At 42.8% G+C, this 22,242-nt stretch overlaps 1 protein-coding gene across 8 annotated transcripts in view; it reads left to right on the top strand.

The window, feature by feature from the left end:
* Positions 1-22,242, top strand: part of LOC110524143 (3',5'-cyclic-AMP phosphodiesterase 4C) — a 165,835-nt gene that overhangs the window by 126,226 nt on the left and 17,367 nt on the right. For all 8 annotated transcript variants that reach the window (XM_090235356.1, XM_090235357.1, XM_090235358.1 and 5 more), the window contains 8 exons: positions 925-1,054; positions 2,391-2,503; positions 10,119-10,212; positions 18,020-18,192; positions 19,365-19,463; positions 19,648-19,812; positions 21,691-21,790; positions 21,980-22,134. In XM_090235356.1, coding sequence (XP_090091482.1) covers positions 925-1,054; positions 2,391-2,503; positions 10,119-10,212; positions 18,020-18,192; positions 19,365-19,463; positions 19,648-19,812; positions 21,691-21,790; positions 21,980-22,134 — 1,029 coding nt within the window. The remainder of the gene's footprint in view (positions 1-924; positions 1,055-2,390; positions 2,504-10,118; positions 10,213-18,019; positions 18,193-19,364; positions 19,464-19,647; positions 19,813-21,690; positions 21,791-21,979; positions 22,135-22,242) is intronic.

Here is a 22,242-nt window from a genome sequence, read left to right on the forward strand (position 1 = left end):
ATTCAAACATTTCAAAGGTCTGAACACACGGGCCTACTTTAACGTAGCTGTGACGACATCTGTGTGCCAGCGATACTCTTCCAACCCAGACCACCGGCTTTTGCTGCAATAACCCGTCTGCACGTAGTGCGTGTCATTGTGTGTCACAACTCAACTAGGGTTACAAAACAAGTGAGGAGTCCAATATTGACATGCGTCGTAAGCAGAGCCGGACAGATGTCAAATCTTCAAGGGGTGACATTTTGAACTCGGAGCAGTCTTGAGTTGCAACATGAAGGCACACAAAGTCCCTGAGACAGGTGTTTAGGGATGTTTTGTACCCCTGTGCATTTCAGTGTTTCACTAGAGCTCACGTGTGTGATAGGTGTATAATACCTGAGTGGCGGCAGGTAGCCTAGCGGTAAAGAGTGTTGGGCCAGTAACAGAAAGGTTGCTGGTTTGAATCCCCAAGCTGACTAGGTGAAAAAGCTGTCGATGTGCCCTTGAGCAAGGCACTTAACCCTAATTTCTCCTGTAAGTCGCTTCGGATAAGAGCGTCTGGTAAATTACTAAAATGTACAATTATGTACGACCTGCACATGCCAAAGACAGAGCCATTAGCCTGGTCCCAGTACTTTTTGTGCAGTATAGCCAACTAGCCATTGTCACGATAGGTGCAGGCTATACAGCCCAAACAGATCTGGCATCAGGCTACAGAGCCATAGGCAGAGTTTGATCAACTACCCTCTATGTTGGCATCAAAATTACAAAACCGTAACATTCTGATTTTCATTTGATTGTTTTGGGACAGACATAGCTCCCATTAAAAATCAAAAAAACGCAAACGAAATCTTATGTTTTAGGAAATCCGGATATTGTGCGTAGAATATCATGGACATAATGCATCATACCACTAAATCAGTCTCCCTTCCCCCCCCTCTTTAGGTGCTCGCCAGTCTCCGAACAGTCAGAAGCAACTTTGCCGTCATAACTCATCTGCAGGATCGGCCCAACAGGCGGCCGTCAGGCAGCAACACTCCCTCAATGCCTACTCATACCAATCCAAGCATACCAGGTCAGTAGTACTCAGGAGGACATTTGTAGTATTTGAAGCTGCCATGGTTTGAGGATTAGTTTTCACTGATAACAAACCAGAGAAAATATGCAATAGATGTCTAGACAATGAATTGTATAGTCTCTGGTTTGAGAGCCTTACAGTCTGATGCCAGATAACTGAACACAGGGGTCAGGGCCACAGTCTGTGGGACTAGGGTAAAATAAAGAGAAAGTGGTCATAGCCGTGGGAAGTAATCTGAAAAATCTGGTGAATAAAAAATAAAAATAAAAATTGAAGTAAATGTTTTTTTCACATCAGTAATACACTGGGCATTTACTACTCCTGTATTAGCGGACCGATATAGACGTCTGTAGCGGGCAAAAAATGTTTTTAGAATCTCAGTTTTGGCAAAAAACATTTTTTTAAAGATAATTAAGAAAGTTATCTTGCAGGGGTCAACAGTTAGAATTGTAAGAGTTGTTGCCCTGTCCTTTTCTCTGTGATCATCATTCTAATGGAATCCAGAAAGAACAAAACCCTGTCCTCAAACCATTACATCAAAAGGTGCAAAGTTATGGGAAATGACCCAAAACATCCACATCAAATTACATTTCTTGATCAAATAACATGGAAAACAATCGCTTTTTGTTCAGTACTAATTTACCATCCTTACAAACCACTTAATGTAAATGTGCATTACTGTATTGTACATATGCTGGTAATCTAGGTTTGTACCTGTAGACTTTCCCTCACCATGATGAAAAACAATGTACAATACAGTAATTGAGTACATTGAGGCATCAAGTGGTTTGTGATGATGTGGCTCAGTTGGTAGAGCATGGCGCTTGGAACAGTAGGGTTTGGGGTTCGATTCCCACGGGGGGACCAATACGAAAAAGTATGAAAATGTATGCACTCACTACTGTAAATTGCTCTGGATAAGATTGTCTACTAAAATGGAAAAGAAACGAATATACCATTTCAGCTTCCACATAGAAATAAGTTGGATTTGCAAAGTGCTGTATTTCAAGAAACTGTAAAACATAAGCTATATGAAGCAGGTATTATCAGATTAACTGTTTTCTACAGATAATTATCAGACTCTAATTACAAATGCTGGTAAACACTGAAATACAATACATTTAGTTTACAAAAAATTAACAAAAGTACCTCACTGGACCTTCACTAGTCCTGTATTAGCGGACGATATAGATGTCTTTGCACCCCCCCTTGTTTGAGGGTTTGGACATGAACCAAAGGATCTGGGGCTCAGTCTAGACTAGGGCCTGGATGGGGTGGTCTCTGGTGGTCTCTCTCAGGGCTTTAACAGCATAATGACCTTTAACCCCCTCAGAGGAGCCCTACCAGAAGCTGGCCATAGAGACACTGGAGGAGCTGGACTGGTGTCTGGACCAGCTGGAGACCCTGCAGACCCGTCACTCAGTCAGCGAGATGGCTTCCAACAAGGTGAGCTGTGTTGCATTTGAACTGAGCCTAATCTACAGTAACAACCTGGGAATGATTGCTTTAAAGCAGTGGTATTCAAACTTTTTCAGCAGGGACCCCATTTTTTTCCCCCAAGAATTTCTCGTGAACCCACCCCACCCCAAATCTGATGACACAACCGTAAAATTGGTCAATTTAGATTTTTACATCAACAAATAACCTTCAATTCATTGCATTTGAATCTCTTGTCAAAATGGAAATAAACCAATAAATACATTTTTAGTCAATAATTATTTTATTTTTTCTCAAATTATCTTTCTCAAAAACATTTGTATATTACCCCATACAATAACGTGACCCCACTGCACTTCCCCTGTGAACCCACTTAAGGTCGCGAACCCAACTTTGAATACCATTGCCACAGCACCTTTCATCTCCCTCATAAGTATCACATTGCCCTGTGTTCATGTCGATCACATGTCTTATGTTTAAGATTTACAAAGTGATGTTATTCTTTACCTGTACAGTATATTAGATTGGAGAATTGAGTTCCTGGTGTAGCATATGCTGCTTTCCTTGATGCATCAGGACAGTGGTTGATTGAAGTGATATGATGCTTTTGTTCGCTATGCCATCTCAATAGCTTTTGAAAATGGCACAGTATACAGTGCATTCGTAAAGTATTCAGACCCCTTGACTTTTTCCACATTTTGTTACATTAGTTGGATGGAACTATTATTTTTCCTCATCAATCTACACACAATACACCATAATGACAAAGCGAAAACAGGTCTTTAGAATTTTTGCAAATATATTAAAAGTAAAGGTATTCAAACCCTTTGCTATGAGAATCGAAATTGAGCTCAGGTGCATCCTGTTTCCATTGATCATCCTTGAGATGTTCTACAACTTGAGGTCCCACAGTTGACAGTGCATGTCAGAGCAAAAATCAAGCCATGAGGTCGAAGGAATTGTCCTAGCAGCTCCGAGACAGGATTGTGTCGAGGCAGAGATCTTGGGAATGGTACCAAAACATTTCTGAAGCATTGAAGGTCCTCAAGAACACAGTGGCCTCCATTTTTAAATGGAAGAAGTTTGGAACCACCAAGACTCTTCCTAGAGCTGGCCCCATAGCCAAACTGAGCTCAGGGAGGTGACCAAGAGCCCGATGGTCACTCTGACAGAGCTCCAGATTTCTTCTGTGGAGATGGGAGAACCCTCCAGAAGGACAACCATCTCTGCAGCACTACACCAATCAGACCTTTATGGTAGAGTGGCGAAACGGAAGCCACTCCTCAGTAAAAGGCACATCACAGCCCTCTTGGAGCCAAAGGTCACCTAAAGGACTCAGACCATGAAAAACAAGATTATCTGGTCTGATGAAACCAAGATTGAACTCTTTGGCCTGAATGCCAAGCGTCATGTCTGGAGGAAACCTGGCACCATCCCTACAGTGAATCATGGTGGTGGCAGCATCTTGCTGTGGGGATGTTTTTCCGTGGCAGGGACTGGGAGACTAGTCAGGATTGAGGAAAAGATGAACGGAGCAAAGTACTGAGATATCCTTGATGAAAACCTGCTCCAAAGCTCTGACTGGGGCGAAGGTTCACCTTCTAACAGGACAACGACCCTAAGCACACAGCCAAGACAACACTGGAGTGGCTTTGGGACAAGTCTCTGAATGTCCTTGAGTGGCCCAGCCAGAGCCCGAACTTGAACCCGATCTAACATCTCAGTATAGACCTGAAAATAGCTGTGCAGTGACGCTCCCCATCCAACCTGACAGAGCTTGAGAGGATCTGCAGAGAAGAATTGGAGAAACTCCCCAAATACTGGTGTGCCAAGCTTAGGTATCGTCATACCTAAGACTCGAGGCTGTGCGACACATCTCCTTCGCATAGAGTTGATCAGGCTGTTGATTGTGGCCTGTGGAATGTTTTTCGACTCCTCTTCAATGGCTGTGCGAAGTTGCTGGATATTGGCAGGAACTGGAACACGCCATCGTTCAGGTCCATCCAGAGCATCCCTAACATGCACAATGGGTGACATGTATGGTGAATACGCAGGCCATGGAAGAACTGGGGAATGTTCAGCTCCCAGGAATTGTGTACAGATCCTTGTGACATGGAGCTGACCGTGCATTATCATGCTGAAACATGAGGTGATGGTAGTGGATGAATGGCACGACAATGGGCCTCAGGATTTTGTCACGGTATCTCTGTGCATTAAAATTGCCATCGATAAAATGCAATTGTGTTCGTTACCTGTAGCTTATGCCTGCCCATACCACAACCCCACCGCCACCTTGGGGCATCTGTGGACATCAGCAATCCGCTCGTCCACACAACGACATACACATGGTCTGCAGTTGTGAGGCTGGATGGATGTACCGCCAAATTCTCTAAAATGACGTTGGAGGCAGCTTATAGTAGAGAAATTAACATTACATTCTCTGGCAATCAGCATGCCAATTGCACGCTCCTTCAAAACTTGAGACAGTGGCATTGTGTGCCAAAATTGCACAATTTAGAGTGGCCTTTTTATAGTCCCCAGCACAAGGTGCACCTTTCTAATGATCATGCTGTTTAATCAGCTTCTTGATATGCCACACCTGTCAGGTGAATGGATTATCTTGGAAAGGAGGTATGCTCACTAACAGGGATGTAAACAAATTTGTGCACAACATTTTTGAGAAATAAGCTTTTTGTGCATATGGAACATTTCTGGGATATTTTATTTCAGCTCATGAAACATGGGACCAACACTTAGATGTTGCATTTATATTCTGGTTCAGTGTATCAAAACTTAATTACCTAAGAAAATAAATATTTTATCTAAAATTCTGTCCAGAAGCACCTACAACTATTAAAATATGTTCAATATTTACAGAGCTTTCTGCGTATGCGACATCACAGCGCCATGGCAACCACAGATTCACAGATATGACCACTTCACAGATATGTCCATTATTTGGACCCTCCACCAAGCAGGTCGGTTCTTGTTGCATTGCAGTATTTACATTTTTACAGATGTAGGCAGTTGAACTGCTGTTGCATTCTCCCTCTGCTTAATATTTGGGCATACAAAGAGCATTGGGCTGATGCACACACCCTCCCATTCAGACACAAAACACACACCAACACATGAATGGAGCCCATCCTTCCCATTGAAGGAGTTAACCAGTCGCATGGATTCCCATCCCTTCTTTCCACTCCACTCCTCCTGGATGCATTATGTATCCCCCCTCTCTCTCTCAGCCTCCACCTCTCACACTCCCCTCCCCTTTACACCCACAACCAATCATATCCCTCGCATCCCTCCAGCCTGTGTAGCTGATTGGCTAGGGAGCATCCCACATGTAGGTAGTTCAAGGGGAGATACACACAGGGAGGGAGAGACTTTCCTCGCTCATACTCTCCCCATCCCTCCCTCCCTCTCTCACTCCTTCCCCTCGGTCTCTGTATTTACATTGAGAGTGGGATGGTGGATGAAGGAGCAGCAGTCAGCCATGCGCTCTGGTGTCCTGCACCTAGCTGGACTGTCTGTCCACTTGCTCTGCATCGCCCGTCCCCCATGTCCCCTCTGTGCCCTCTGTCCTCCTTACTCAGCTCAGTGCTACGGGCACACCTCGTCTTTGGCTGACGACTGTTAGATCTTTTCCCCTCTTTCAATCTCGGACCTACGGACTGTCAGGTTGTGACAGAACTGTAGACCCATAGAATCTGCTACTGGATTTTATTCATCTGAGTTGGTTTTTACTGCTCACTCGTCTTTGTTTTTGATTTAACATGTGTCCACTTGGTTGGCCGAAGTCACTTTGTTCTCTGTGTCTTGGACACTCATACAGGTGAGTGCACGGGAATGTGTGTGGCTCAAGGTGTAAGGGTGTCAGAATTTCATTTTCTGTTATTGCATAGCAAACTTCTTAATGGGTCTGCATAACGATAAGTGTGCTTTGGTGCACTGTAGAACAGTATGTTTTTGGTTGTATCTGTGTTTTAGCATATTATGTCAGTGAGATGGTACACTACAAAAGTATGTGGACACCTGCTCGTTGAACATCTCATTCCAAAATCATGGGTATTCATATGGAGTTGGTCCCCCCTTTGCTGCTATAACAGCCTCCACTCTTCTGGGAAGGCTTTCCACTAGATGTTGGACCATTGCTGTGTGGACTTTCATTCAGCCACAAGAGCATTAGTGAGGTCAGGTATTGATGTCAGGCGATTAGGCCTAGCTCGCAGTCGGCGTTCCAATTCATCCCACAAGTGTTCGATGGGATTAGAGCTCTGTGCAGGCCAGTCAAGTTCTTCTACACTGATCTCGACAAACATGGGGTCAGGGCTCTGTGCAGGCCAGTCAAGTTCTTCCAGACCGATCTCGACAAACATGGGTTCAGGGCTCTGTGCAGGCCAGTCAAGTTCTTCCAGACCGATCTCGACAAACATGGGTTCAGGGCTCTGTGCAGGCCAGTCAAGTTCTTCCAGACCGATCTCGACAAATCATTTCTGTATGGTCCTCACTTTGTGTATAGGGGCATTGTCATGCTGAAACAGGAAAGGGCCTTCCCCAAACTGATGCCACAAAGTTGGAAGCACAGAATAATCTAGAATGCCATTCTATGCTGCAGCGTTAAGATTTCCCTTCACTGGAACTAAGGGGCCTAGCCCGAACCATGAAAAACAGCCCCAGACCATTATTCCTCATCCACCAAACTTTACAGTTGGCACTATTTATTGGGGCAGGTAGCGTTCTCCTGGCATCCGTCAAATCCAGGGTCGTCCATTGGACTGCCAGATGGTGAAGAGTGATTCATCACTCCAGAGAACCCGTTTCTACTGCTCCAGAGTTCAATGGCAGAGAGCTTTACACTCCAGTCGACGCTTGGCATTACGCGTGGCGAGCTTTGGCTTGTGTGCGGCTGCTCGGCCACGGAAACCCATTTCATAAAGCTCCTAACAAACCAGGAATTTGACAAACTGACTTGTTGGAAATGTGGCATCCTATGACGGTGCCACGTTGAAAGTCACTGAGCTTTTCAGTACGGGCCATTCTACTGCCAATGTTTGTCCGTGGAAATTGCATGGCTGTGTGCTCAATTTTATACACCATAACAAATAGCCGAATCCACTAATTTGAATGAGTGTCCACATACTTTTGGCTACGTAGTGTATAAAACTGCCTATTATTGTCTAGACAAGTTATCACATAATGTGTGTGTACACCTCTGTGTGTACACACATGCCTGTTTCCCTTTGAGTACACTACACTTTTCGTCCTGTATGTCTCAGTGTGTGTGTGTACATGCACCGTCTCCTTTAACTTCTTATGGCTGCAGGGGCAGTATTGAGTAGCTTGGATGAAAGGTGCCCAGAGTAAACTGCCTGTTCCTCAGTCCCAGTTGCGATATATGCATATTATTATTAGTATTGGATAGAAAACACTCTGTTTCTAAATCTGTTTGAATTAATGTCTGTGAGTATAACAGAACTCATATGGCAGGCAAAAACCTGAGAAGAAATCCAAACAGAAAGTGGGAAATCTGATGCTGGTCGATTTTCAACCCAGCCCCTATTGAATACTCAGTGGGATATTGGTTATGTTGCACTTCCTAAGGCTTCCACTAGATGTCAACCATCTTTAGAAACTTGTTTGAGGATTCTACTGTGAAGTGGGACCGAATGAGAGAGGATTGAGTCAGAGGTCTGCCAGCAGTCACGCGCTGGTCAGGCGCATTTCACATGAGAGGTAGCTGCGTTCCTTTGCTTTTCTGAAGACAAAGGAATTCTCCGGTTGGAATATTATTTAAGTTTTATGTTAAACATCCTAAAGATTGATTCCATACATCGTTTGACATGTTTCTACGGACAGTAACGGAACTTTTTGACATTTCATCTGCAACTAGGGAACGCGCTTCATGACTTTGGATTTGTTTACCAAACGTGCTAACAAAAGTAGCTCTTTGGACAAAAATTATGGACATTATTGAACAAATCAAACGTTTAATGTGGAACTGGAATTCCTGGGAGTGCGTTCGAATGAAGATCATTAAAGGTAAGTGAATATTTATAATGCTATTTATGACTAGTGTTGACTACACAATATGGCGGATATCTTTTTGGCTGCTTTTTTGTCTGAAAGCTGTACTCAGATTATTGCATGGTTTGCTTTTTCCGTAAAGCTTTTTTGAAATCTGATACAGCGGTTGCATTAAGGAGAAGTGTATCTATATTTCCATGTCTAACAATTGTATTTTCACCGACATTTATAATGAGTATTTCTGTAAAATGATGTGGCTCTCTGCAATATCACCGGATGTTTTTGGAACTAGTGAACATAACGCGCCAATGTATACTGAGATTCTTTTATATAAATATGCACTTTATCGAACAAAACATACATGTATCTTATAACATGAACTCCTATGAGTGTCATCTGATGAAGATCATCAAGGTTAGTGATTCATTTTATCTCTATTTTTGCTTTTTGTGACTCCTCTCTTTGGCTGGAAAAAGGGCTGTGTTTTTCTGTTGTTTGGCTCTGACCTAACATAATCGTTTGTGGTGTTTTTGCTGTAAAGCCTATTTGAAATTGAACACTTTGGTGGGATTAACAACAAGATTACCTTTAAATGGTATACGATACATGTATGTGTGAGGAATTTTAATTATGAGATTTCTGTTGTTTGAATTTGGCGCTCTGCACTTTCACTGGCTGTTGTCATATCAATCCCGTTAACGGGATTGCAGCCCTAAGAAGACCATATGGTGGTTTGTATGGCTGGCGTTGTGCGCTCCGCCATCTCATACCCACGTGATTACATAACGGGCTGAGCCCAGCTGAAGACGTTGTGCCCTACCCTCCCTTCCCAAATGCCCTGCGCTCACTCTCAATGAACCACTCACTGAGCACTGCTGCCTCTGTGTACCATGATTCACCATGGCAACCACACCGCTCTGTTTGAAAAATAATGTTCCACTTCTTTCTGTCTGAACTGTGTGCTGCACTGTCTGCTAGTGAAATGGCTATACTTCCCTGGTTTTTCCATTTATCCCCATTCATGGAACGACTGTGTCCCTGCAGATGGAAAATACCAACAGAGCTAATTCAGCTAAACATGGTGCAATATTTGCTGTGCATGTGTTTAGTATGAAATAAACAACAACGACAACTAAATGTGTGATGCACTGAAATAGACTTGGGGTTTGTATGAGGTTGTGTCATGATAGAAGTTAATGATTCATTTTATGGTCTTATTGAAATAATTGTGTATTACTTGACTACTATTAGTCTATTGATATCACACATTTATTTTGATGTGATCAAGGAAATCACTACTGTCATTTGATTTACTTGTTAGTTACTCCTGACACTTTAATGTGTGGTGTAAAAAAGTCACACCAAACATCATGTAAAAATATTTTTGGGGCCATTTTGAACTCTCATTTTGTTTTATTAATTTATAATTTCACAAATTGTTTATGCAAAAAGAGATAAGTCAGTCATCCACATTAAAGTGTGTGAAGAACTCTAATGCGGGTACACTTGTTCTACTGAGGCATTTTCTACTTTCCACACTGTACGTCCATGTATGAACTTGTGTCACTGATGCCTGGTGTCTGATCTTGTCCCCCAGTTCAAAAGGATGCTGAACAGAGAGCTCACCCAGTTGTCAGAAACCAGCCGGTCAGGAAACCAAGTCTCAGAGTTTATCGCGAACACTTTCCTAGGTGAGTGACAACAGCGCTCCTGAATGGCTCCTGAACAGGCATTAAAATGGCCATGCAATGTATTTATTTTGACCCTGCCAAATAGGAATTGATGTAAAGCATTCATCCTGCTCAAATTCTGTTACATAATACAATATTCATTTGCTTTATAAGGTGTTATACAGCCTTGGTCATAATGCTCTATAAATGTAATCAAAGATGTTCATGAGTTGTGCATTATTATGGATAGCTCATAAGGTATTATAAATGCACTTAGAATGCATTATGAAGAGGGTATTCATAGAAAATTGTCACAGACAGGCCATATCTATGAAAGGAATCGCAGGATGACTTTGTCGGATGCAAAGTTAAGGGATATTTATTACAAAGACATGGCCCTCAGGATGAAAATAACAAACACATGGTACAAGTGGCATTAAGAAGGCCTCCTCACAGAGACACCTTCACTCATGTTCTCCCAGGCCTTGAACCAGGAGACTTGAAGCCCCACCCCATAGCACTCCACTATATACCATTCCCACTGGTCACAGGTGCAGTTCGTCACCTGTGATGAGGGAAAAGAGAGAGGCAACAAAGAGAGAACAAATGATAGCACGACATAATGACATTTCATCTCACATTCATGCAAATACTTAAGAATAATGTATCAGGGTGAAATGATGAAAGTATGCATATAACTCTACGTTGATGAAATGTGGATTCTGATACTGATCAGTAAAATAAAGGACAAACACTTAAGAACAAGCTCTTATTTACAATGACGGCCTACCCCGGCCAAACCCGGACGACGCTGGGCTAATTGTGCACCGCCCTATGCGACTCCCAATCACGGCCGGATGTGATACAGCCTGGATTCGAACTATGGACTGTAGTGACGCCACTTGCACTGAGATGCAGTGCCTAGGACTGCTGCACCACTCTAGATAGAGATAGCAGGCACCCATAAGTATTAAGACCCTTTAGTCAGTAATTTGTTGAAGCACCTTTCGCACCTTTCAAGGCGAAGCACCTTTCACAGCCTCGAGTCTTCTTTGGTATGATGCTACAAGCTTGTCACAGCTGTATTTTGGGAGTTTGTCCCATTCTTCTATGTAGATCCTCTCAAGCTCTGTCATGTTGGATGGGGAGCATCGCTGCACGGATATTTTCAGGTCTCTCCAGAGACGTTAGATCGGGTTCAATTCCGGGCACTGGCTGGGCCACTCAAGGACATTCAGAAACTTGTCCCGAAGCCACTACTGCGTTGTCTTGGCTGTGTGATTAGGGTCCTGTTGGAAGGTGAACCTTCGCCCCAGTCTGAGGTCTTGAGTGCTCTGGAGCAGGTTTTCATCAAGGATCTCTCTGTAATTTGCTTTGTTCATCTTTCCCTCAATCCTGACTAGCTCTCAGTCCCTGCCACTGATAAATATCCCCACAGCATTATGCTGCCACCACCATGCTTCACTGTAGGGATGGTGCCAGGTCTCCTCCAGACGTGACGCTTGGCATTCAGGCCAAAGAGTTCAATCTTGGTTTCATCAGACCAGAGAATCTTGTTTCTCATTGTCTGAGAGTCCTTCTGGTGCTTTTGGCAAACTCCAAGCGGGCTGTTTTGTGCCTTTTACTGAGGAGTGGCTTCTGTCTGACCACTCTACCATGAAGGCCTGATTGGTGGAGTGCTGCAGAGAAGGTTGGACTTCTGGAAGGTTCTCCCATCTCCACAGAGGAACTCTGGAGCTCTGTCAGAGTGACCATCGGGTTCTTGGTTACCTCCGTGACCAAGGGCCTTCTCCCCCCGATTGTTCAGTTTGGCCGGGCGGCCATCTCTAGGAAGAGTCTTATTGGTTCCAAACTTATTCCATTTAAGAATGTTGGAGGCCACTGTGTTCTTCTGGACCTTCAATGCTGCAGAAATGTTATGTTACCCTTCCTCAGATCTGTGCCTTGACACAGTCTCAGAGTTCTACTGACAATTCCTTCGACCTCGTGGCTTGGTTTTTGCTTTGACATGCACTGTCAGCTGTGGGACCTTATATGGACAGGTGTGTGCCTTTCCAAATCATGTCCAACCAATTTAATTTACCACAGGTGGACTCCAATCAAGTTGTAGAAGCATCAAGGATGATCAATGGAAACAGGATGCACTTGAGCTCAATTTCAAGTCTCATAGCAAAGAGTCTGAATACTTTTTATTTTTAAAACAAGTTTTTGCTGTCATTATGGGGTATTTTGTGTAGATTGAGTTTAAAAAAAATGTTAGATCCATTTTAGAATAAAGCTGTAAAGTAACAAAATGTGGAAAGGGGGAAGGGTTCTGAACACTCCTAATGTACTGTACAGTATATAATGTGTTGGAGTACTGAACAGGCCAACATATTCAGAGGGTGAACATAGGTTGCACAGTGTTTGGTTACATAGGAGCAGAGGTGCAACTTTGGTTTTAGAAGTGGGGGGGACACAACCTGGTGTGGGGTCTGGGGGAACTCTGGAGCTCTGTCAATTTTGGGGGGCATTTAAAGCTAATTTCCTGCATTTCTACACAATCTAATATGACCCTTTTTGGGTCATTTTGTGGTCACTTATTGTAAATAAGAATATAATATGTCTCTAAACACTTCTACATGAATGTGGAGGCTACTGCACAAATATCATACCCCCCAAAAATGCTCACTTCCCCTGTTATTGTAATGGTTAGATGTTAGCATGTCTTGGGGGATATGATATTTGTGCGCCTAACTTTCTCACTCGTCATTATTCACGATTATTTCAGGATTATCCATAGCGTCCACATTAATGTAGAAGTGTTTAGAAACATATTATATAGTTGAAGTTGGAAGTTTACATACAACTCAGCCAAATATATTTAAACTCAGTTTTTCACAATTCCTGACATTTAATCCTAGCAAGAATTCCCTGTCTTAGGTCAGTAAGGGTCACCACTTTATTTTAAGAATGTGAAATGTCAGAATAATAGTGTAGAGAGTGATTTATTTCTGCTTTTATTTATTTAATCACATTGCACATTACAATCAGAAGTTTACATACACTCAATTAGTATTTGGTAGCATTGCCTTTAAATTGTTTAACTTGGGTCAAACATTTCGGGTAGCCTTCCATAAGCTTCCCACAATAAGTTGGGTGAAGTTTGGCGAATTCCTCCTGACAGAGCTGGTGTAACTGAGTCAGGTTTAAAGACCTCCTTGCACACACACGCCTTTTCAGTTCTGACCACATATTTTCTATAGGATTGAGGTCAGGGCTTTGTTGTCCTTAAAGCCATTTTGCCACAACTTTGGAAGTATACTTGGGGTCATTGTCCAGTTGGACGACCCATTTACGACGAAGCTTTAACTTCTTGACTGATGTCCTGAGATGTTGCTTCAATATATCCACATAATTTTCCCTGCTCATGATGCTATCTATTTTGTGAAGTGCACCAGTCCCTCCTGCAGCAAAGCACCCCCAAACATGATGCTGCTATCCCCGTGCTTCATGGTTGGGATGGGTGTTCTTCGGCTTGCAAGCATCCCCCTTTTCCTTCTAACAAAACAATGGTCATTCTGCCCAAAAGGTCCTATTTTTCTTTCATCAGACCAGAGGACATTTCTCCAAAAAGTACAATCTTTGTCCCCATGTGCATTTGCAAACCGTAGTCTGGCTTTTTTATGGCCGTTTTGAAGTAGTGGCTTCTTCCTTGCTGAGTGGCCTTTCAGGTTATATCGATACAGGACTCGTTTTACTGTGAATATAGCTACTTTTGTACCCGTTTCCTCCAGCATCTTCACAAGGTCCTTTGCTGTTCTTTTGGGATTGATTTGCACTTTTCACACCTAAGTTCATCACTAGGAGGCAGAACGCTTCTCCTTCCTGAGCGGTATGATGGCTGCGTGGTCCCATGGTGTTTATACTTGCGTATTATTGTTTGTACAGATGAACGTCGTACCTTCAAGTGTTTGGAAATTGCTCCCAAGGATGAATCAGACTTGTGGAGGTCCACAATTTTTTTTCTGATGTCTTGGATGATTTCTTTTGATTTTCCCATGATGTCAAGCAAAGAGGCACTGAGTTTGAAGGTAGGCCTTGAAATACATCCACAGGTACACCTCCAATTGACTCAAATTATGTCAATTAGCCTTATCAGAAGCTTCTAAAGCCATGACATCATTTTCTGGAATTTTCCAAGCTGTTTAAAGGCACAGTCAACTTAGTGTATGTAAACTTCTGACCCACTGGAATTGTAATACAGTGAGTTATAAGTGAAATAATCTGTCTGTAAACAATTGTTGGAAAAATTACTTGTCATGCACAAAGTAGATGTCCTAACCAACTTGCCCAAACTATAGTTTGTTAACAAGAAATTTGTGAAGTGGTTGAAAAACAAGTTTTAATGACTCCAACCTAAGTGTATGTAAACTTCCAACTTCAAATGTATTCTCATTTATAATAAAAGTTGTGCCCCTGCATAAGAGTACACAAATATGCATATTTAGTCATGCATGTCTTCTAGCCTATTAGCATGTCAGCCTGGCATTACTGGACACATTGTGTGGCATTGCCATGGAGACCATAATATTATTAGGCTGCCTTTTGCATCAGGATGTGTGTGATCGTAAATTCCCTCTGGAGTGCCAGAGGACGCTCTGGGCGTTTGTAAATTAAGAGCTTATTGATCCGAGCGTTCTGACCTTACAATGGCAGTCAGGCACCTAAGCTAACTGGCTAAAGTTGTCTAGCTTGCTAGCTACTTCTAGACACAAGTGAGAAAACACCACTCTGACCATTTTACTCGTCCTAGTAGAGGTGGTTAGGCTCAGAGTGCAGACAGAGTGCTCTGAAATCAGAGTAGATTGCAAGAGTGAATTTACTAACGCATGCTTTAACTAATAATGTGGCAGCACAACTGCCCCCTCTCATTGCAGCCACGGAAGTTCAAGACTGATCGCGGTACTGCAGGCATTGTTAGCAGAAGACAGGATCCCCCATTATAGTGAATGGAAAAATTGCTATCTTTTTGTGTTATAAAAACATTTGAAATAAATACAAATCAAAGACAACTCTAATTCAAGTGAACAGGAGCTATCACACTAAACAATAACTACAAAAAGAGTGGAGAACGATAACAATGGCTATCGTTTGGATAATTTTCTGAGTGATCCCCCTGTCCCCCCGACGATAAAACATTAACAACCAATCAAAAAGTTGTTCAATAGAAACATTATTGGTTCCTGGAGCGCGAGGCGAGAAGGCAGAACGCGCGGCAAACTTGCCTGATATAGGACGAATTGGGAGAATGATGATCCACAACAAACTTGCATATCAGTATGAGAAGGCCATATTTTCAGATAGTGCATGTTAACGCACGATACATCCTGACAAAATACGCACTATGACTGGCCTGCTAATGTGCCCTTCTGGACCGTAGACCTAAACTCTCTAAAAGACTAGGCTAAATTATTATTATTTCGTAATGAAACATGCATTCAAAATGGTTATTGAAATGCCATATTCAATGCAGTTAATTAACAGCCTAGACTAGAATGATTTACTCACTAGAAAAAAATCGGATAAAATGCATTATTGTATGATAATGATAATTTTCTTGTCCCAGCCCGACTGGGAGCTCAGCCTGGGGAGCACACAGTAGCCTATCCCAGGCTACTTGTCATTTCGTTATCTGATTTTTAAAAAAAACTTTCACTGTGTAAAATCTTTGGGTAAAGGCTATTCACTGTAATATTAGGCCTAATATTTAGGTAATTCATTTAGGCTACACTTTTGTAGTCTGTCTTCATGGGTCCTTTCAGCTACAGGCAGCTATTCGTCTTTAGCTCTTGGAGCTAGACTACATTAGCTTGAATGATTAGTCTGCTAATGTACCTTTCTGGACCTTGTAAACTGTAGAGAATAGATACATAACTGATCCAAATGGTTGCAAAATCAGGCCTAGGCTGGATGCAGTTATTTCGGCATGAAGCATTCAAAACAGAACGTTTGAGCGGTTATTCAAATTAGCCTACATAGCTGCAGTTTACAGCCCTAGACAATACTTGTGTACTCAATTGATAACAATACAAAAAAAATCCACATTTCACTGTGTTGTAGCCTAGGTAGAAAATGGTATTGTCTAAAAAACGTAGGCCTAATCAATAGTGGAGCTTTGCGTGCCCGGGGACTGCAAAGCACAGCCTGGATGAACACACTGATCTGCCATTTTATAATCTGTCAACCTTTTTTTTCTTTGACAGGTAAATATGGATAGCCCTAGTATTTAGCTAATGAATGGCCTATCTAGTTAATATTTAGCTTCTTACTTCGGCTACACAGCTCTCGCCTTTTTCTCTTCCAGCCGTTCCCGTGTGCAATTGGCTTTATGGAGGCAAGCCTCTCCGCTATTCCTCTTCTCTTGAAATCCCAGGAAAAGCTTTTAAACTATGCCCAATAGCCTTTTTGTGGAGAGAAGCAGGGCTGCTGAATGTAAAATAGGTCTAGGCCAAATTAACTTTGTGGAAATCTTAGGAGTGCGCGTTGGTGGGATCTTTGGCCAGTGATGATAACATTATTGCACTGATGCATTGCAAATGATTGCACAGGATATACAGAGAGATGAGCACAGTGAAAAAGAAGATTCAAACTAATTGACAACCATTTGAAAAATGGAAATCACTTCCAACCACTTAAGCAACGAGGCAAGCAATAACATGATGTAAAAGATACATAGGCTAAACAGCATTTGTTGTTAAATTGCTACATTTAAATACGAGTTTCTACATAATTTTTTCGTTACATTTACATTGAAGGACAATTTGCAGTTGTCACCATGACAATGAACACACACTGAATGGTCTGTGCTACCACATTATTAATAGGCCTACAGCCTGCAGTAGAATGCGTTGATCAGTTGATTGACAGGTGTAGGCTACTGCAGAACAATCAATGATAAACTGGCCGCTGTTGTGGATGCTCACCAACGTTTATAGTTCTGTATAATGTTTTGTTATACAGTGCCTACAGAAATGATTCATAGCTCGTGACTTCTTCCATATTTTGTTGTTACAGCCTGAATTCAAAATGGATTAAATAGGTTTCCTCCTCACCCATCTACACACAATGCCTAATAATGACAAAGTGAAAACGTGTTTTAAGAAATGTTTCCAAATGTATTGAAAATAAAATACAGAAATCTAATTTACGTAAGTATTCACACCCCTGGGTCAATTCATGTTGGAATCACCTTTGGCAGCGATTACAGCTGTGAGTCTTTCTGGATAAGTCTCTAAGAGCTTTGCACACCTGAATTGTAAAATATTTGCTCATCATTCTCTAAAGATCTTCAAGATCTGTCAAGTTGGTTGTTGATCATGGCTAGACAGCCATTTTCAAGTCTTCCCATAGATTATCAAGCCGATTTTAAGTCAAAACTGTAACTAGGCCACTCAGGAACATTCAATGTCGTCTTGGTAAGCAACTCCACACCACAAGAGCTCTATTTTCATGTCGTCTGACCATAGCACTGGTTTCAATCCAAGTGCCAATGCCATTTATCAAACTCCAGGCGGTGCTATGGTCGGATGACATGAAAATAGAGCTTGTTATATTTGTCACTGTCTGACTACCAGGAATCATTCTTGGTTGAGACATTACATTTGCTGCAGAGTTATCGGTTGAAGCCGTATTCCTGGTCCTAGTCTAATTGATTGCTCACCTGATTTGTGATGGAAAAAGATTAGCTATAGTTATTAATATTAACAATCATCAACTGTGTCCCCCTATATTGGTTGAAAGAAATCTCTCTCTCTCTCTCTAACTCTCTCTCTGTGTGTGTTTGTAGAAAAGCAGCAAGATGTGGAGATTATGTCTGGGCCTCTTAAAGACAAGGACAAGAAGAAGAGGCCCATGTCCCAGATTGTTGCGGTGAAGAAACCTGCCCTCAGCCCCAGCCTTGCCCCTACCCAGATCCCCCGATTTGGGGTCACCACGCTCCAGGAGGGTCTACTGGCAACGGTGGGTGCCAAGCACACACACACTTACACAGACGGGCACAAACACACTCCAAGCTCAGTGGGTTAGAGCATGGTGTTGGCAGCTTAATGGTTTGTTTCCCGCATGGATGACAGACCTTTGGATAAAAACGCCTGCTTAGTGACCGTATTACTATATGTGAAGAAAAACACATTACGTCTCAAGTTTTATTGTCACATGCACAAGATACATCAGGTGTAAAACAGTACAGTGAATTGCTTAACTATAGTAATAAAGAAACAGTTATATACTGTACAGGTCTTGTATACAGGTCAGTGCAGTGCCAGTAGCGTTATTTCAATGTGCAGGGGTACTGGAGCGAATGATGAAGGAATGTACATGTAAAGTCGCTGTTAGCAGGATAAATACCCATGGTAATAATAATAATGGTAATAAACAATATAGCAGCATCGAATGGTAATATGAATCTCTATAATTAATCAATCAATTTTGGCAGCAGCGTATGTGGTGTGTGCATGGTAATGAGTGAGTGTGCGAGATGTCAGTAGGGATTGTGTGAGCATGAGTACGTCGGTATGTGTGAATGTGAAGAACGTCTGTGTAGGTTTGTGTGGCTGAGTGGTAGAGACCATTACGTGCTTTCATACGTCAGACATACTACAAATATTATATGAATCTCTTCATTCCATCCCTAAAACATTTTAGCATTTTTATGACTGGAGGGCTTACAATTGGCGTAAATACGGTGGGCCACAGGGCCTTTATTTAGAAAAACGTCAATAAATGATTTGTACAATGGGTTCACCCCCCTCATTATGACCATAGGATTGTGGTACTTGAAGGCACTGTTTTATGATCTGTCGATACTGTAATGTATGAGTGGTATTGCGTAGCTACTGAGTTTGTTTACCCCATGTTACAGTGAATAATGGATAAGTTACTGTACTTTAATGCTTATTGCTTGACCTTTAATGTTATTTATGTAATGCCGTTATCATCTACTGCCGTCAGTGACGTGTTATAACGCATTATCACTCATCACATCATCTGCCCTCTGGAGGATCGCAATTGGAAAGACAGACTTTTTTGTGCGATTTTCATATATTTTGCTATGCATGTTAAAAAAGTTAAATAAATCAAATATTTTTGCCATGCCAGACTTTTTCTCACTGAATGTTGTGTTGTCATTCTAGGAATTTGAAGACATCAACAGATGGGGTCTAGATATTTTCAAGATAGCTGAATACTCGGGGAATCGGCCTTTGACCGTGGTGATGTACTCCATTTTCCAGGTATGAGTCTCCCATTACTTTGTAGCATTTTCTAGCATTCTCACCGAGGCGTTTGAATCTCTTAGTGTATTGTTTGAGTCCCGGTCTTGGCTACCCCGAATTCGCTGCAATACTTTACCCCTATGTTTCTTACGTATTTGTTTACTCTTCTGTGAGCCTGGTTTCTGTTGCTCCCCAAACTCAGGAGCGAGAGCTGCTGAAGAACTTTAAGATCCCAGCCGACACCTTCGTCACCTTCATGATGACCCTGGAGGACCACTACCACACCGACGTGGCCTACCACAACAACATCCATGCTGCCGACGTGGTACAGTCCACTCACATCCTCCTCTCCACCCCTGCCCTGGAGGTATGGGCTCCATTATGAGGAAGATTACAGGATGATGTTCAGCCATATTCTATATTCTCATCCAGTTCGTTGACTTGCCCTGTGCATGGCTTTGGATTTCATCAACTTTATCAATGCATATTGAGGGAGAAGGCATTTGTTCATGGTTTTAATAGTAAAGATAAGGTAAAAAAAAATCCCCACGTTAAGTGTTAATACACTGCTCAAAAAAATAAAGGGAACACCAAAATAACACATCCTAGATCTGAATGAATGAAATATACTTATTAAATACTTTTTTCTTTAAATAGTTGAATGTGCTAACAACAAAATCACACAGAAATTATCAATGGAAATCAAATTTATCAACCCATGGAGGTCTGGATTTGGAGTCACACTCAAAATTAAAGTGGAAAACCACACTACAGGCTGATCCAACTTTGATGTAATGTCCTTAAAACAAGGTCAAATGAGGATCAGTAGTGTGTGTGGCCTCCACGTGCCTGTATGACCTCCCTACAACGCCTGGGCATGCTCCTGATGAGGTGGCGGATGGTCTCCTGAGGGATCTCCTCCCAGACCTGGACTAAAGCATCCGCCAACTCCTGGACAGTCTGTGGTGCAACGTGGCGTTGGTGGATGGAGCGAGACATGATGTCCCAGATGTGCTCAATTGGATTCAAGTCTGGGGAACGGGCGGGCCAGTCCATAGCATCAATGCCTTCCTCTTGCAGGAACTGCTGACACACTCCAGCCACATGAGGTCTAGCATTGTCTTGCATTAGGAGGAACCCAGGGCCAACCGCACCAGCATATGGTCTCACAAGGGGTCTGAGGATCTCATCTCGGTACCTAATGGCAGTCAGACTACCTCTGGCGAGGACATGGAGGGCTGTGCGGCCCCCCAAAGAAATGCCACACCACACCATGACTGACCCACTGCCAAACCGGTCATGCTGGAGGATGTTGCAGGCAGCAGAACGTTCTCCACGGCGTCTCCAGACTCTGTCACGTCTGTCACTTGTGCTCAGTGTGAACCTGCTTTCATCTGTGAAGAGCACAGGGCGCCAGTGGCGAATTTGCCAATCTTGGTGTTCTCTGGCAAATGCCAAACGTCCTGCACGGTGTTGGGCTGTAAGCACAACCCCCACCTGTGGACGTCGGGCCCTCATACCACCCTCATGGAGTCTGTTTCTGACCGTTTGAGCAGACACATGCACATTTGTGGCCTGCTGGAGGTCATTTTGCAGGGCTCTGACAGTGCTCCTCCTGCTCCTCCTTGCACAAAGGCGGAGGTAGCGGTCCTGCTGCTTGGTTGTTGCCCTCCTACGGCCTCCTCCACGTCTCCTTATGTACTGGCCTGTCTCCTGGTAGCGCCTCCATGCTCTGGACACTACGCTGACAGACACAGCAAACCTTCTTGCCACAGGTCGCATTGATGTGCCATCCTGGATGAGCTGCACTACCTGAGCCACTTGTGTGGATTGTAGACTCCGTCTCATGCTACCAATAGAGTGAAAGCACCGCCAGCATTCAAAAGTGACCAAAACATCAGCCAGGAAGCATAGGAACTGAGAAGTTGTCTGTGGTCACCACCTGCAGAACCACTCCTTTATTGGGGGTGTCTTGCTAATTGCCTATAATTTCCACCTGTTGTCTATTCCATTTGCACAACAGCATGTGACATTTATTGTCAATCAGTGTTGCTTCCTAAGTGGACAGTTTGATTTCACAGAAGTGTGATTGACTTGGAGTTACATTGTGTTGTTTAAGTGTTCCCTTTATTTTTTTGAGCAGTGTACTTAGTAACACTTATTTTTTTAAACCTTTATTTAACTATGCACTTAACATACACTTAACAGTAGTAGTAACACAAACGTGTGTGTTGATTGTTTTCAGGCTGTCTTCACTGACCTGGAGATCATGGCTGCTCTGTTTAGCAGTGCCATACATGACGTGGATCACCCCGGAGTGTCCAACCAGTTCCTCATCAACACAAGTCAGTTCCATCCTTCACTAGCAATCTCACTGATTAGATATAAAGGATATGTCCTTTGGCGCAAAATGTGTCTTGGATCTACTACTGTGAAGACTACATTATAGCATCTGTAAGGCGTTACATCACTGAATACAGGAGTGCCTTGGAATTGTTGTTGCTTTACTATAGTTGTGGGTGTTCCTACTGTAGACTCTGAGCTTGCTCTGATGTACAACGACGCCTCTGTCCTGGAGAACCACCACCTGGCCGTGGGCTTCAAGCTGCTGCAGGAGGACAACTGTGACATCTTCCAGAGCCTCAGCAAGAAACAGGGACAGTCCCTCAGGAAGATGGTCATCGACATGGTGAGACACTGACTGAATGAATTGAAATCAGATATAAATAACATTATGTCTACATAACTCTCTGTTATCATAGTTAAACATGATAAGGAATTAGCTAACATCATAATA

The sequence above is a fragment of the Oncorhynchus mykiss genome, chromosome 5, assembly GCF_057628025.1.
Source record: "Oncorhynchus mykiss isolate SJ-2025 chromosome 5, ASM5762802v1, whole genome shotgun sequence".
In the NCBI taxonomy this organism is placed as follows: Eukaryota; Metazoa; Chordata; class Actinopteri; order Salmoniformes; family Salmonidae; genus Oncorhynchus; species Oncorhynchus mykiss.